This window comes from Pleurodeles waltl, chromosome 5, assembly GCF_031143425.1.
Source record: "Pleurodeles waltl isolate 20211129_DDA chromosome 5, aPleWal1.hap1.20221129, whole genome shotgun sequence".
NCBI lineage: Eukaryota > Metazoa > Chordata > Amphibia > Caudata > Salamandridae > Pleurodeles > Pleurodeles waltl.
The window spans coordinates 1,210,669,356-1,210,685,715 of NC_090444.1; the positions used below are offsets into that span (position 1 = coordinate 1,210,669,356).

Here is a 16,360-nt window from a genome sequence, read left to right on the forward strand (position 1 = left end):
ATATCACTGAGGGCACTGGGGGTAATAGGTGCTCTCCTGTTTCTAGGCCTTACTCTTGCCAAATGCAATATCCCCAAACATTGGAAGGCTGTGGCCCCACCCCGCTCGGTGCTTGGAAAAGTGGTTTGGACCATTGTATGGGGCTGGAGATGGCTATCAATCTAGGGTTTACCCTCAGAAACATTACAAAATCTGGCAAAGATGGGCAGACTACCGAGGTACTGTATTGGACCCAATGCGTCCTCTTGATTCAAGGGCTGATGAAGACATCGGGGGTCACAGACCGTTAAATTGGGATGGACGCCCAACTACAGATATCTAGACACTAGACCCTGGCGGGGATGGGTGCGGGTGCTGGCCTGTGCACATTGTTGGTTTTTACTCTTTATTTGCGCAACTGTCATACTATTCACATACATTGTTTTATGCATTCCCATTGCTCAATATCTCTTTTAACCTTCTAGGTCGTTGTGTGTGTGTACTAAATTCAATAAAAATTTGTTCTGGAAAAAAAATGAAAGTAGGCTACAGAAAGAGAGTTACAGGGAAGCACAAGAGTGAAAAAGAGGAAGAGACAAGAAAGGGGGGATGAGTGAAAGAGTGGGAAAAACAAAAACACAATAGACAGAGTGAAAGAGGAAGGACGGGGAAAAGGAGGTGGGGAAGTGAGAGAGAAATAGAGGTAAAGTGATGGCTGAAGAATGGAGAGGGAAATCGAGTCAAGGAGAGAGGGCAACGGTAAGAGCTTGTTATGTATAGCTCTTATCACCCCTGATGGTATCCAGATGCCCTGCAGATTGGTAGGCTGTGCCCTCCCAGGGGGTAGATACTCGCAGAGCCAGACCTTCAGTTTCTTGCAGAACTCGAGAAGTGATGAGAAGGCTTTGATGTGCGGTGGCAGGTACCTACATATTTGTGTGGGTGCATGCAGGTGAGATGCTAGTAATATTTTTGGAATATTAGTCTTGCCCTGCATATACACTCAGAATACGATTAAAAACGCCACTTAGTTTAAAATCATAACTTCTATCTAATCCCTTCCCCCTGCAGTTGGAGGAGTTAAACATTAGTTGTGGGCAGTGACCTGTTCCCAGGCTGCTTGTAATCATTAATGCCTCTGCCACCCCTCCCCCGCTCCTTCCTCCCCTCAGCAGTACCTGCAGCAGGTGGGATCCCAGCTCACGGCCCACGTTGTCCAGGGTGGTAGGGCGCGGCGGGTGCCCCCACGCCTCTCCGAGACCTGCAGGAACACAAAGAGGGACACTCAACAGAGGGCAGCAGACAACGAGAGAAGGAAAAGTGAGAACATTTACCAACTTAATAGCAGTATACGGTGTTGCCACCTCCCTCAGGGGAAGCAAACAATGAAAGGCACAAGCATGCCTGGCTCCAGTGCAATGGACACACTCTTATTGCAGATCATAACGATAAAAACAAGACAACGTGGGGAGGATTTAAAACACTTTTCCTGGTGTTTAGCACTGACCCTGCCCGAGGATCCCTGCCAGTTACTCGAACTGCCCATGCTGCCTGGGAATGCCAGAGCTGTCTTTCCGGGTTTCTCCCGCCCTGCCATTCAGCAATGTTTGTGTCTCAAGACAGTTACGTGTACACAAGGCAGGGCATTTGTTGTTACAATACTAACAGATTAGCATGTTTATTAGCTTATCTTATTAGCTTTATTTATTAACCGAACGGGTGTGCAGTATTTATACTGCGCAACGCCTGCCACAGACACTGCCTCTTGGCGCCGACAGGTGTCTGGGGTCGGTTCGCTGTAGTTTGAGTTAACAAACGTCGACCAAGTTAGTGGCTTAGTGAAGCCCCCCGTTAAGCAACTCCAGAGGGGGCTGCTACTGGGCTCCGTAGTCTGATGAACTGGGCCCACTAAGCGTTAGTTAGATGTTTATGGGCATTTTCAGTCTGCAGGCCTCATGAGCAGTACTGGAAGGATGTACACTGTCAGAGTGGTGTGGGAGGTAGCTTTCATGTACAGTAAAGAAATCAAAACGATAGATTATGAAGTGGTGACAATAGGGGAAATTACAGAAAAAGGACGCACATAAAAAAGAGTATATGAGAGAATTCAAAGCAAAAGAAAGGTGAAAACCGAACAGTGAGTGGAAAGAAACAACAGATGGAGAAATGAAGGAACTATGGAATAAGGGAAAAAAAGGTGAAAAGTTCCATGGAAGGGTGAAAGGACGTGTAAGAATGGATGGAGGGGTGAAAGGATGGATGGAACAGTAAAAGGATACTTAGGTGAAAGGGTGAATGCATCAAAGGACGAAAAATAGATACCTGGGGAAGAGTGAAGGGATGGGTGGTTGAAAGGATTAATAGATGAGTACATGGAGGCATTGATGGGTATTTGCATAAATGGAAGGATGTACACATGGAAGAGTGAAAGGATGGGAGGATGGAAAGGTTAAGGATGGGCAAATGGGTTAATAGATAATACGTGGAAAAGCTGGATAGATGGAAGAAGCGTGAAGGAGAGAAGCCAACTTTTCTGAGGGTCAGATTTGCTTGCTTTGCGTCCTCTGGATGGTTAGTGGTATGGTTCAAGTGGAGGCTATTTTAATATTTTGAACTACTCTCTTGGACCAAGTCCATTGAGGAGACCGGCCCTTAAACTGCTTGAACGCCAAAAAACAATGTGTTGAATGCAGAAACATGCACGGTCCTCTGAACAAAATGTTTCAGTGTCCAAGTGGGCATGGTACTAGCACCGTAAACACTGACTTCACTTAAGTTATTGGCCCTTTTCAGGGCCTGTGACTGTTGCAACCAAACTTTCATTGGCAGCCCTTTGCTATAAAGGGGCCGAGCGGTCACATGCGCATACGATCATAGGGCATGCCAACATGTTCGCAGTTTGGAAATGTACAAAAAAAACACCCAGGATAACACACAGGCCAACATTTTGGTAAGCTTAGGAGCATAATAATAAAGTAATGAGATTTATAAAAAAATAAACATATGATCTCATTGACTTGCATTGAAGTTCCTGTGTCTGAAATCTGTTTAACAAAACAATCATAATCGTGAAGTATATGTTTATAAAATGTTTTATAATAACTGTTGCAAGGGCGAAGGATGAGTAAGAAAAGAGGGTGGGTACGAAAAGAGGGTAGGCAAGAGAAAGGCCAATTCGATGACTTTTGAATCCCAAAATCTTTGAGAGTATTCAGATTAAATTTGATGACAAGCTCTCAATCATTTTTATGTACAGCCTACTAGCAAGGTCGAAAACCGTAGCTTTTATTGCCTTTGAAATATTCTGTTGAATGGAAGCAGAGTGGGGACCTAAATCATCATCACTTATCTCAGTCTGTTTTAGCAGCTGATCTTAGATACTAATTTCTGTTGAGTAAACAAGAGTTAGACATACTCAGTTGTACAGGCGGTACACTGGTTGCAAGTTCCCATAAGGTCCCAAGAGTAGACAGAGGCATGCTGCTGCATACGATGGGGCATATTTATGAGCCCCTAGTGCCACAATAGCATCCTTTATTTAGATGCAAATGTGGCATTAAGGTGGTAGTTACCACGTGCCATATTTACAAAGTGGCGCAATGCAAGCATTGCACCTTGCGCCACATTATGCCTCCACCAGGCATAATGTATGCAAGGGGGGCGTTTTGTCTCGGGGGGGCATAAAAATGGCACAAAGGAATCTCTGTGATTCCTTTGAGCCGTTTTTATCGGCATTTTTTAATGCCTGCTAAGTGCAGGAATTAATAGGAGGTTCCCATTGGTTACAATGGGCCTCTGGGTGCTTTGCAGGATTAGCGTCATCATTTTTGACCCTAGTCCTGCAAAGCACCGGACTAGCATAAAAAATTATGATGCTAGTCACCCGAACTACCACCATGGTGTGCCGTATTATAAATACAGCACTACCAAATTGGCGTTAGCGGGGTGCTAAGGGGTGCAAGAAAAGTGGCGCTGCACTAGGCTCAGCGCCACTTTTCATAAATATGCCCCTGTGTATATAAGCTGTGCAGAAGTGCACGTGTGGTCAACATTTATGTGCATGGATGAATATTTGCTGTACAGAAGTGCCTGCTTGTGGTCAGCATTCATGCACATGAATGACTATGAGCTGTGCAGAAGTGCCCGCGAGTGGTCACATTCGTATACATGGATGAATATCAGCTACGCAGAGGTGCCTGAATGTGGGCAGCATTCATGAACATGGATGACCATGAGCTGTGCCGAAGTGCCTGCACGTGGTCAGCATTTGTATACATGAATGAATATGAGCTGCGCAGAAGTACCAGCGTCTGGTCAGCATTCATGCATGTGGATGACTGTGTTCTGTGCAGAAGTGCCTGCGCATGATCAGCATGCATATACATTAAAGAATCTGAGCTGTGCAGAAGTACCTACGTGTGGTCAGCATTCATGCACATGGATGACTATGAGCTGTGCAGAAATGCCCATGCATGATCTGCATTCCTATACATGGATGAATATCAGCTACACAGATGTGCCTGCATGCAGTCAGCATCCATGCACATGGATAACCGTAAGCTGTGCAGATGTGCCCACAGTGGTCAACATTCATATACAAGGATGAATATAATCTGCGCTGAAGTGCCTGCGTGTGGTCAGCATTCATGCACACGGATGAATATCAGCTGTGTAGAAATGCCCACGTGTGGTCAGCATTCATGCACATGGACTAATATGACCTGTATAGAAGAGCCTGTGTGTGCTCAACATTCAAGTACCTGGATGAATATGAGCTGTGCAGAAGTGCTTACGTGTGGTTAGCATTCATGTACATGGATGAATATGAGCTGGTTAGAAGTGCCAGCGAGTGGTCAACATTCATGTATATGGGTGACTGAGAGGGTGGAGCTGCAGCACAGTAGGCACACAATACAGCTTTAGAAACAGGTTTATCTTTGATGATGGTAATAAGGAGGAATATAACCACATGTAGTAAAGCAGCTATAAAGCAGCAGGGGACCTGCATGACAGACTTTAACACAGCTGGGCGAATGGGCATTAATTCACAGATTACAAGCCAGTCTAGTCTCCCTGGGCTCTGTAAATCATCCTTGAGCCCCCGGAGTCTGTGGGGGATGCGGAAGGAGGCGAGTTGCTGAAAGCTCCTTAGAAACAGAGCTGTGGCTCACACTACGGATGTTCTCCACACGCGCATTCTAAACACAGTTTAGTAAAAAGCTATTATGAGAGCATGGAGCGTGAATTTTGAATCAGCCGGCGTGGAAATCTGACAGTCTGAATGCACCAGTAAAGCAAGGCCACTCGATACTCTGCCCACCCTTCACTTAAAGAGACCTAGAGAAGGGGTCTGCACCCAGTAAAGTTTGGCAAAATGGGGCCACATTGTGTATTTTACAGTAGATTCTACCAAAGGAATTGACTTAAATGTCTAAGGTTTTAAAGAAAGTTTAAATCATCACGGTATGCTATTTAAAGAGTTTCCATGTAATCTGTAATATGAATCATCATTCATCATATAACCAGCTCATGGTTCTGTCATAATATCAGCAAAAACATGTCATGATCTGGATGAAATATGAGAGATTAAGGGACTATACAATATTTATATAGGTACATCCTGAATTATAGACTTAAAAAAAAATGTTTTTTTTGGTATTTCAGCGAGCACAATAAATTACACCATACATCTGAAATCAAATGAGCCATTAAACTTAAAGCTCCATGCATATGCAAAATAGTAGAACACTACAGGTATCCGCACATAATAGCAAACATCATATAGCAATAACAGTAAGACTTTGTGGCAAAATAAGTAAAGAAAAAACACCTCCTTCCACACCACCTCCCAAACTTCCTTTTATCCACTGGTCAATATAGTAAGGAGACTTTCTGTAGGCTACTGCAGGCCAACATAGCGAAACCCAGGGTCCCACAACACCTCAAACTCAGACCAGCACCGTACGGGGTTTATACAGACTTGAGTTATACTTGTTTTAAAGCGATTGTAAATAACATACATTTCTTACACACGTATTACTTTCTCTCTCTCACTGTTCTCTTCCTTTTGTAACTTTTTCCTATTTCTTACATCATTATTATTGTTTCATTTGTTGCTTAAATTGTTATTTTAGGTAGGCTGTTAAACTTAAGAACTCGATGCCTTGGAGAAGCAATGCTTTATTTTAATGTTGCGAAACATGAATTACCATATTCTAGTAGAACACGGTATTTAAAGCAAATGGTCCGGATTTCAGATGCTATTTTTATGGAAACAATTAAGATACATTTTTCTATGGACAAAATAACGGATATTTAAACCAAAGTTCAAAGTTTTCCAAATATATATTTTTAGAACTTATTTTGTCTTCTCAGGGAGAGTATGTAACATGTCATTGGAAATTGTATTTATAAAGCTCTTTTACTATCCCTGATGAGAAGTTGAAGCATGTTGCAGCGAGTAGCACGCTATTCTGGAACCCTTGGTTAGAGGTAAGACGGTAGTAGATCAGTACAAAATGTTTTTTTGTTTTTGTTTCTTCAATGTGGATTAGGTTTGGTAAGTGTGTTAAGTTAGTGCTCATTGCATTTACTGTAATTGTTTTGAGAGAGATAGATTAATTGAAGTGAACTAGTAAAGGGAAGAAGTCAGTTGTTATTGAGAGTGGTGGACATGTGGGCCTGTTATGTGGATCAATTATGTAATGGTGGAAGAGTCTGGAAAGGTGTTTGGGCGTCCACAGTAGCCAGAGAGGTTTGAACAGGAAATTATTACAATTATTTTTATTTCCCCCAGTAATTCAAAATAAATATACTCTATAGAGACATGCCCAGACATCTAGATATATAGCAATATGTATACATACATCCATAAACGGAATATAATTATGCAATTTTATGTACAAGGCACAAATTCCACTAAACACATATGTATACAAATGCAGTAATGTTTATATGCTCAGACACTGGGATATGAGTTGTGTAGAGTTAAATATTTATGGACTTATTTTATAGCTAAATAAATTGTTAAACACTTAGTCGTGCCTTCCCTATATTTCATACTGGGAATATATGTATTATCATAGGAAAGTGCAAACCTCTAGGAAGACAGAAATGTACGTTAGCTGTATAAAATGACATATGTATATGTTAAGCAGAAACATAATTAGGATTACACACAAGAAATGATACATATATATGATATATATACAGACGAACCCACATATCCAAAATGCACATATATGTATACATATACACATACACACATTACATTTGGCAATATTGCTGTACAAATAATTGATTCCTATGCACCTACACCTATATATCCATACATGTAATAATATTTATATGGTCAAATATATACATGTGTGTTGTACATAATTATTGATACACTTTTGTTTTATTTAGTTATAATTTGTTCTAATATTAATAAATATACTGCCATGTCCTTACAGGTACATTTCCCATGATTATATTTACATACACAGACATTTATATGTAACATTGTAGAAAGGAGCACAGACCCATATACAGACAATTCATCTGCACATTTTCAATATGCAATTACATACGTATACCTTTATTGCATATCTCCATAAAGGTGTCAAGACAAATTAATGCACATATTTTACATATATATTTCATTGAGTGCTGTGTTTAAATGTTATAATAAATATTTTTTTGTAGTTATGATAGACATAGAAACATACAGGCATATATATGCATGTGTGTTCTCATTTACATATAGAAAAGAAGCAATCAATATACAAAGGTCGGACCTAAATCTCTCCACACTTGTACATATTCACAATGATGTCTGTAAGCATAGACTTATAGAAAGGTGTAACTTTGTAAATATACATGCATATAATCTATAAATATACAGTAGGGTTAAATATATAATTTACATATTTTTTCTTTAATTTTGTAAATGTATATTTTACATTTATTATTTTTGCATAACTTTGTTTATATAATGTGTTACATTTAAGTTGTCTGTGTCTTAGGCATACTATTGCTGCATTTTTTGTTGTGAGTAATATGGTAATGTAAGAAAGAGCCAATCTGTGAAAAATGTTCTGAAGCGGAGATGATTGCCAGTGGATCTTATGATTAGGGGTAGTGATTTCTATAGGTAGGCAGCTGGGACAGAGAAAGAATGTCCACCCATGTTTTTTGTCTTGTATGCTCAGGTGTTGGTGTGGAGTGGAGGTTCTTTTGTGGTATGTATTTAGAGATTTTTCTTCCCAATGAAAACTGGTCCTTTGCTATGTAATGCTTTGTGGGTTAGACAAACAAGGGGGATCGTCTGGCAACTGGTAACCAATTGTGGCCCGCCAAGCCAGATAAGATGAATTGTTATGGCTTTACATGTAGAAGTAGCCTGGCGGCAAAGTTGTGAATTCTCTGTAACCTTCCCATAGTTATTAGACAAGAGCCGTGATATAGGCCATTGAGGTAATCAGGTTTTGATAGGATAAAAAGGAAAGGTGTTTGGACCTCACAAGGGAATCCTAGGTGCAGGAAGATAGATTGCAGGGTCTTCAATGTAAGCAAACCTGATCTGGCTAATTTGATATGCTCTCTTTTCAGTCTCAAAAAGCATAAACATCTCCCTTGATTTTTAGCTTTCATTTCCTTTAATTGTTTTATAATGACTCCTGCAAGATGATTCTCAGTCAAATATTATGACTGTGAATCTACTTGTAGGAAGGAAAAATGAAAGTTTATATAGATCTCACAATACGAGTACCTCATTTACTTGTGCCACGCCAGTTTAGATATAGTATCACATTACTATCCACAACGTCACATGCCCACTTACCACAAACATAGGCCAGGAAATGCTTTAACTAACCAGAATCACTGTCACATGCAGAAGTGCAGAATCTGATACCTAGATTCAACATTACATATTTGCTACTTGATATGCCAAGAATAGCCATGTTAGCCACACAAATTCCTGACTTAATCCGTAATGCGGTCATATGTCTGGCAAAGACATCATTTGATAAGAAATGTCCAAATATGCCCTCATACTGCTATTGAAGCAATCTTAAGCAAACAAATGCCTATGTGCCAAGTATTGACATGATATACGCAAAAAAGCCATAACCTGCCCAGTACTGCCAGGATGGCCATCACATGGCAAGAATAGACATTAGGGTATGTATTAGAAAAGGATGCATGTTCCCTGTTTGCGCCATGGCACACCTTTAAACAGATTGGTCATGCGTAAACAAATTGTGATGAATGTGCTGCCCTCAGGGCAGCCACACATTTGTGCTACCCTGGGGACAGCACATTCAATGAAATGCAGAGCAGCTGTTTAAAAGCCCCTTCATGTTGCCTAGTGCAAGCGGCACCCACCTGCCCTTTCAAGGGAGATTAGAGATCCCCCTGCAGGTCGGTGCAGTGAGTGGCTACATCCACCTGCAGGGGGATCTTTTGGGGGGAGGAGGGTCTATAGGACCCCTTTTCACTCTTTGAGATGGCTGCTCACTAGGGACTCACTGACAGCATGCCATCTTTCTGTGGTGCACTGTCAGTGCACCTTCAAAGGGCATGTTTCCCTCCTCTGCGCCTGCGTCTGCAGTACTGCGCAGATGCAAAGTCAGATTGATTCCCTCATTTACATGGGGCCATGTCCCCATTTCCCGTGCAAATGAGGGAACGCCCTCTCACAATAGTGCTGGTGCTACATGTGCACCAACACTATCAATGTTCCAGAAAGTAGGGCACATGTGTATGTGGCCCTCTTCTGTAATACCAAAGTGCGCTGGGGGCGTACAAAGCAGGCGCACATGCCCGTTGCACCCCAGGGCACTTTCTGTAATATGGACCTAGGTGTCATTTAATGTCATCATATGTCAGTTGTGAGCAATCTCCATTTCTTTGCGTGCCCCTCCCAGTAATGTGTTTTGTTTGGAACCCTGGATCATTGATTTTGCTGTGTTTGGACTCACTTGTTTCCAAGGGCTGCTGAACAATCTTCAGAGGTATGTGTACTATTCCAAAAAGGAAACCTTCCCACCTCTTCGAGCAGCCCTTCCAACAAGGGACTGGCCTGGCCTGTTTTGACAGGCCTGGAAGCGGCACTGAACAATGGCAAAATCTCATAACTAAAATACTGCAAACCATTCTTAGAAAGGCAAGTGGCATGTTGCCATGTTATGGTGTGAAGAAGAAAGGCACGTGTCTCCTCCATGAAACATGTCAAATAGCAGGTCTGTGAGGCAAGGCTGCAAATAATCTGCAGGTCTCTCTATTTAACAATTACACATGGTGAAGTGCACAACATTTTTCATATTGCGATGGGGCAGCTATTGGTATTTGGCCCACATCCAGAATTACATTTTCCCACAGGGAGTCCTATTTTTTCCTGCCTAAGGTGTACAAACCTAAATTCAAATCACTGTCTTGGCGATTGAATTTATTTACAAAACGCCAATGCTTTAGATGAAGCAGATGAGCTGTGACAGGAAGGCCCTCTAAAAATTATCATTCTCTTATATGGAAAGGGATTGGGCGCGCGAAGGACATTATTTATTGTACACTAGGATCTTCCCTTCTTACTTGTCCTTTTCATGGCGTTCAAAACCAGTTCACCTGAGCAAGAATTCCGCAGGGCTTTTAGAGTGAACTAATCCTGAGGACTTTCCTGACCTAGCAAATTGCAGGGGCAAATCCTGTAACTGTTTAAAAAGTGGCATTTATCACCTGTCAGTACAGACTCACCTTAAACTTTGCTACAATTGAAAAACAATTTTGCTTCAACTCGAGCCAGTGCTTGTGTTTGATGCCTGCTTGCCGAGACAACAACAGGGTCAAACTGTGAACTTTCTACACTCAAGCTTGAATCTCCTAATTTTATGTCTTTATTGATTGATACAGGTAAATAAATACTTACAAAAAAACAACCATTTTTAATATTGAAAAAGGGGAAATAGATATTTTTTTAAATGATTTTCATTTTCCGTAACTAATGTTTTCTAGGCCAATAATTATGCAAATGAATATGCCTGGAGATTAAAATAAAAAAGGGACACACGTTCGTAATTTGAGTTTGAATAGCATCAAAAGTGCACATATTTACACTGTAATGGCCATGTTTTCATATCAATTCATTGATATATGGCTTTGTTGGAATAAATACCCTTCCTCGTGAGAGCGCTTTAATCTTTTCCTTGTTTTCGATATATATCTATATATATATCTCTACATGTATATATATATATATATATATATATATAATATATATATATATATACATATATATATATATTTTATGTGGATATATAAATTTGGAAATATAATAGTTTCTGATTAATTTCTGCACAAGAGCAAAATAAATATGGTGACACAAGAAAAAGCAAGGAAAGATAGTGTTAGGAAATGGGTACTAGTTGCCACCTCAAGTAATATTCACAATCCTTGTCAAGGGGAACCATTAAAGTCACAAAATAAACCTGAGCTCAACCCGATAGCAGCTATGGAACAGAACAGACAAGCATAACTTAGAGGCAATGTGTAAAGTATTTATGAAGTACTAGAACAGTGATGATAATCGAAATGCAAACAATAAGAATCTAAAACTGAATTAGACACAGAGTAAAATTTTGTATGTAAAGTACATCAAAATGTCAAATATCCCGTAAGGGGAATTAGAGGTGTGAATTTTTGATGTTTTAAATAGAATACTGCCAAGAAGTACAAACTGCAAATGATAGTCAATGGTTGCTGTAGAACAGGACCGAGGTGCAATTTGACACTGACTGCGATGGAGCACAAATTGGATACACTAACCAGGTTTATCCAAGTCAAAGATTTAACCTTTTGACTTTAGTCCTTCAAGTCCCAATCCACCACAGGAGTACACTTCTAAAGCCCCCAACAACTTCAGGGGAGGCACTTAGAGACTCACAGGTTGTCAGACAGCAGCCACATGCAGGTTCCAGTCCAGGTCCAGTTGCCACTGGTCAGTTGGGCAGTTGAAGGTATAGGCCTCTTGTTGCTTGTTGGGCCCCTATAGCTTTAACAGGAGGTCAGCCTTATGACTAATAAAGTTCACTTCTTTGTCCTGGGTGCAAGAGTGAGAACAGGCCCATTTTTTAGGCTCTTCTCAGGTCTCAGCAGGTTGAATCCTCTTCTGATGTTCAGCAACTCCAGGAGTGTTCTGATGTGGGTGCCGGGAGATGCCATATTTATGCCTGGCACTTGCAGGTTGGTCAGAATTACCCCAGGGCAGACCCTAACAAATGGGGTAAAGATTACCAGAGTTAAACCTATCTACCCACTTTGGGGGTTTTCATGATGGTGAAAGTCTTCAATCTCACCAAACTTTGGCTCTGAGGGCTGTGAGTGTGTGTGGGGAGTGCACTATGGTAATCCTAGTGTCCTCCCACATCAATCTCAGAGACAGGCCTCTGGTAGAACAAAAATTGAGTTTTCATTAACCAGACAATGGATACACAAGAACTATTTTGGGATTGTGCTTCCCTCCATAGAAGTGTATCACAAGTGCTTTATGTAAAGACCCTACAAACAGACTTTGATACTTTAATGTCAAAAAGAGGCCTGCAATGATATGAGCCTGCCATGCTGGAGGGACAAAAGAAGGGCCCTGCCCACATGACAGCTAGCATTTGCCTGTGATGAGAGGCCCCTTTGTAGTGCACTCAAAATGTCATCTGAAAAAGTCCTAAGTAGACCTGTCAAGCAGGATGTAATATTCAAGCAGGATTTGACACTTTAATGTCAACAAAGATCCTCACAGCCCCACCCTGTATATTCCATCAGGTTCAGAGGGACCATTTCATCACATGCAGTTGCTCATGTGAGGCATTTCACACCAATTCATTTGCTAACTACTGGCTGGCAAAAGGGGAGTGCAAAATGCAGATTAACCTCCAGCAACTCCAGGAAGTGAAAAGGTAACCTTCTAAAAGCCACGTTTCCATAATATTTAATACAACTCTAACTTCACCTTCAAATTGGATTTATTTTAATAACTATTAAAATAGTTTGTTAATTATTTTTCTAGCTAGTCCCATACCCAGGATACACTATTATAATTTTAAATTGCATTTTAGCGTTTTCCTATGGAACAGCCAGCCTTGATACCTTAAAAATAGCGTTTGGGGACTTTTTACTATAAGGACATGTATAACATTAAACTTTTATATGTCTTGCTTTTAATAATAAGGCCTACTGTGGGGTGATTTATAAATATTTAAAAGGAAGGTTTAGGCTTGTAAAAAGGAGATATGTTGAGAGGTTAAATTTGCAGTTGAAAACTACAAAGTCAGGCTACAGAAGGTGAGCCTGCAGTTATGTTTACCCTGACATTGTAGTTGATGGCACCATGGGTGCTGCAGTTCACCTGTGATATTTAACTTACAGGCCTGGGATAGACTTTGGTACCATATACTTGAGACTTACAGGTGAATCAAATATACTAATTAGGAATATCCCAATTTTACCTTTTGAAAGGAGGACCACAAGCACTGTATCCCTGGTTTGTGTGGGGAAAATGCATTGAGTTTTATACCCAGCAAAAATAGGTGTCCAACAAAAGGTGTAAAATCGGGGTTGACCACGCAGGAAAGGCAGATTTCCTACAGACACATATGAATTTTTACAGATGGAAAAGTTACAAAAAAGACACTATAAAACCGGGGTCCCCATGTATTACGCATTTATACCGCCTGGAATACCTAAAGACTGACCAGTGACTCAAACTGCCTATAGCCGACTTTTGTAGTAAAATCTACAGATAACGGTATTAATGCCATCCCCAGTTTGACTTCACTGGGATCGCTACACTTCTAACCGGTTCAGTGGGGCTTTACAATGTTCTGCATCAGTTTTCTGCTTTCCTCAACACCAAAGATTTAAGACTTCTTTACCTGGTTTGAGTATGGTTCTTCTGGTACAGCTACTGTCACTAACAAGGGTTTGACAATGATTCCAGGTAATTTTATCTGTTTTTGTTCCTCCAGTTATTCTTACTCCTTTTATAGAATGCTTTGCTAGCTGTGCCTCACTTGATTATTGACTTATGGTCCTATAGTCCAATGTGATCAATTTTACTGAGTAATCTTACTTTTTTTTTTAAATAAGCATTTAGAGTTTTCTTAATGTCTAGTACAGGTACTGTAGTGAGACATAACATACAATTTTCCATTGAAAATATCTGCACATGTGATGTATCCAAAGGTGAGTGAGAATACCTTACGTGAAAGCTAGCTTGCCTTTCGGTGAATGACCTGTGGCACTCAACCGTGAGGCTAGCCCAAAAGGCCAAGTGCTCACACCATAGTAAGTGCTCTTTTGAGACCATCCAGGAGCAACAGAAGGGAAACCCACAGGCATGTACTGTTTACAGGTGCCAGAGCTTAGAGCTCAACTAGACAGCTTACAACAGAAGATGACAAATGCCGAAGGACAAAAATCATGGATGTTATGGTCTAGTGCCATCCTACAAATTACATTAAGCCTTTTACCATAGACAATTGCGAGTGCCAGTATTTGCTTGTTATGGTAAGCTTTTCTATAGTTTCGTCCAGAGATGGCAACGCAACAGAATGCACAGGCTATAGGCTATCAGGGTAACCAACTAACAACCCACAGTGTGTGCTGGTTACAGAAAGCCAGGGTAAATGCTCTATTGCCCCTCACCCAGAGGAGAAGCCAAGGAGCAGGCCACTACATGTACTGGGCACAGGCAGTGCTTAAGCTGTAAAAAATAAACAAATAAATAAATAAAATACATAAATTACAATTAAAATAAAATAATATAAAAAAATAAGTAACAATGCCTAACATATATCTCAGAATGCAATGGCAACTTGCACCACGTATAGTCCTGTCATTGCAGCCAAATACCACTACCATTGCCTCCTTGTAAACAATATGTTCCTGGAAATATGAGAATTTAAGCTATAGCAGTTGCTCTAAAGCTAAAAGAATGGCTTGAGCACCCTAGCATTTTTTTATTTTAATTGCACACTTCATTTAATAAATGCAGTACTCGTGTTTTAAAACTGACTGACTGTGCCTCTCTCTCTGTGTAAATGTCATATATTATTGATGGTGTTAAGACATAAGTGTTGTTGCCGAGCATCAGCAAACACCAGCACAAATTAAGCACTGCAGCTGGTGTGGATGATCAGTTGAGTTCACCCAAGAACGACAAAGGCACAACTTATAGGAATGCTCTGGCTAGAGGCAGCGAGTAAAATGAGTGAAAGAGGAGTAGGCCACTGTTTATTCAGGAAGTGTAAATGGTCTCTAAGATGCATTCAGAAGCTACTTGTTGGAATGAAAGCAACAGCGCTCCTAAGTGTTAAAGTTGCTGTTAGTGTACTAATGTAAAAGGGTCATAAATAGTAAATACACTGAATGAACAGAACAACGAAAGGATTCAAGGGAAATGGTTTAAATGAAAGTCAAGAGCGATGAATTCTGCCCTTATACCCAGGCCCCCTAGACTCTTACCCTAAAGCATGACGCCATGGGAAGACATTCATAACCTTCACCTGAACACCCGGGCTGGACGCCTTCATGGAAAAGCTTAGTATCGCAAAGTGAGAGCCAATAACTAGAAGACCAGTGTGAGGCTGGGTGTCCTGATTCCACTGGGCAAGGGAGAAAGCCCAGGCCCTTTTGCCATGTTAAGAAGAGGGGTGGGAAAGGAGAGGCAAGGAAACTGGCCGACATGTTAAGGAAAAACCTGTTATATAAGCCAAAGAAAGTCAATGCCTTAATCAGTCTGATACAGATAAAGAATGCTGTTGAAATTCTTTCAATAAACGCAGAGCGTTTTTTAAAGATTTACAAATATTGGCTGGTGACTTAGCTACCATGGCCAGGAAAGACTGAAATGTAAAATTGGATTCTGAGGCGTTTTGTTGCGATGTATTACACACTTAGAACAACTTTAAAATCACTGCTGTAGAGGACCCGCATGGATCCCTCGGGACAGTTACAGCCAGTGGTGTTGAGAGAAACACCAGCACAAGGACACAAAAATATACTGCTGTCTGCCTATTTCATGTTCTTGCTCAGACGAGAAAGAAAGAGGAGAGGGGACACCATTGGAGGTAGTATCCCAAACAGGACAATGGCAATGAGGGGGTGACATATGACCTAATTCCAGTTGCGGCTCGGTTCTCTAATGAGATGGGGGGCAGCGCGCAGGAGCGGGTCTTAGAATTAATTTAAAAAAAGAAAAGAAAAACTTACCTGCTTCTTGCACACCGCTCCTCTCCTCCATCTCCTCCCTCAAGCACAGGCTCCCAGCCTGCCCTGCGGACAATTCTGACGCTGCTCAGAGCAGCGTCAGGATTGGCAGGGAGCGCCCTAGCTGAGCACTCCCAGG

General features: G+C 41.1%; 1 protein-coding gene across 1 annotated transcript in view; it reads right to left on the reverse strand.

Annotated features, from left to right (window-relative positions):
- The window catches only part of SIM1 (SIM bHLH transcription factor 1), a 238,014-nt gene that overhangs the window by 114,272 nt on the left and 107,382 nt on the right, over window positions 1-16,360 (reverse strand). The window contains exon 3 of the mRNA XM_069235470.1: window positions 1,158-1,240. Coding sequence (XP_069091571.1) covers window positions 1,158-1,240 — 83 coding nt within the window. The remainder of the gene's footprint in view (window positions 1-1,157; window positions 1,241-16,360) is intronic.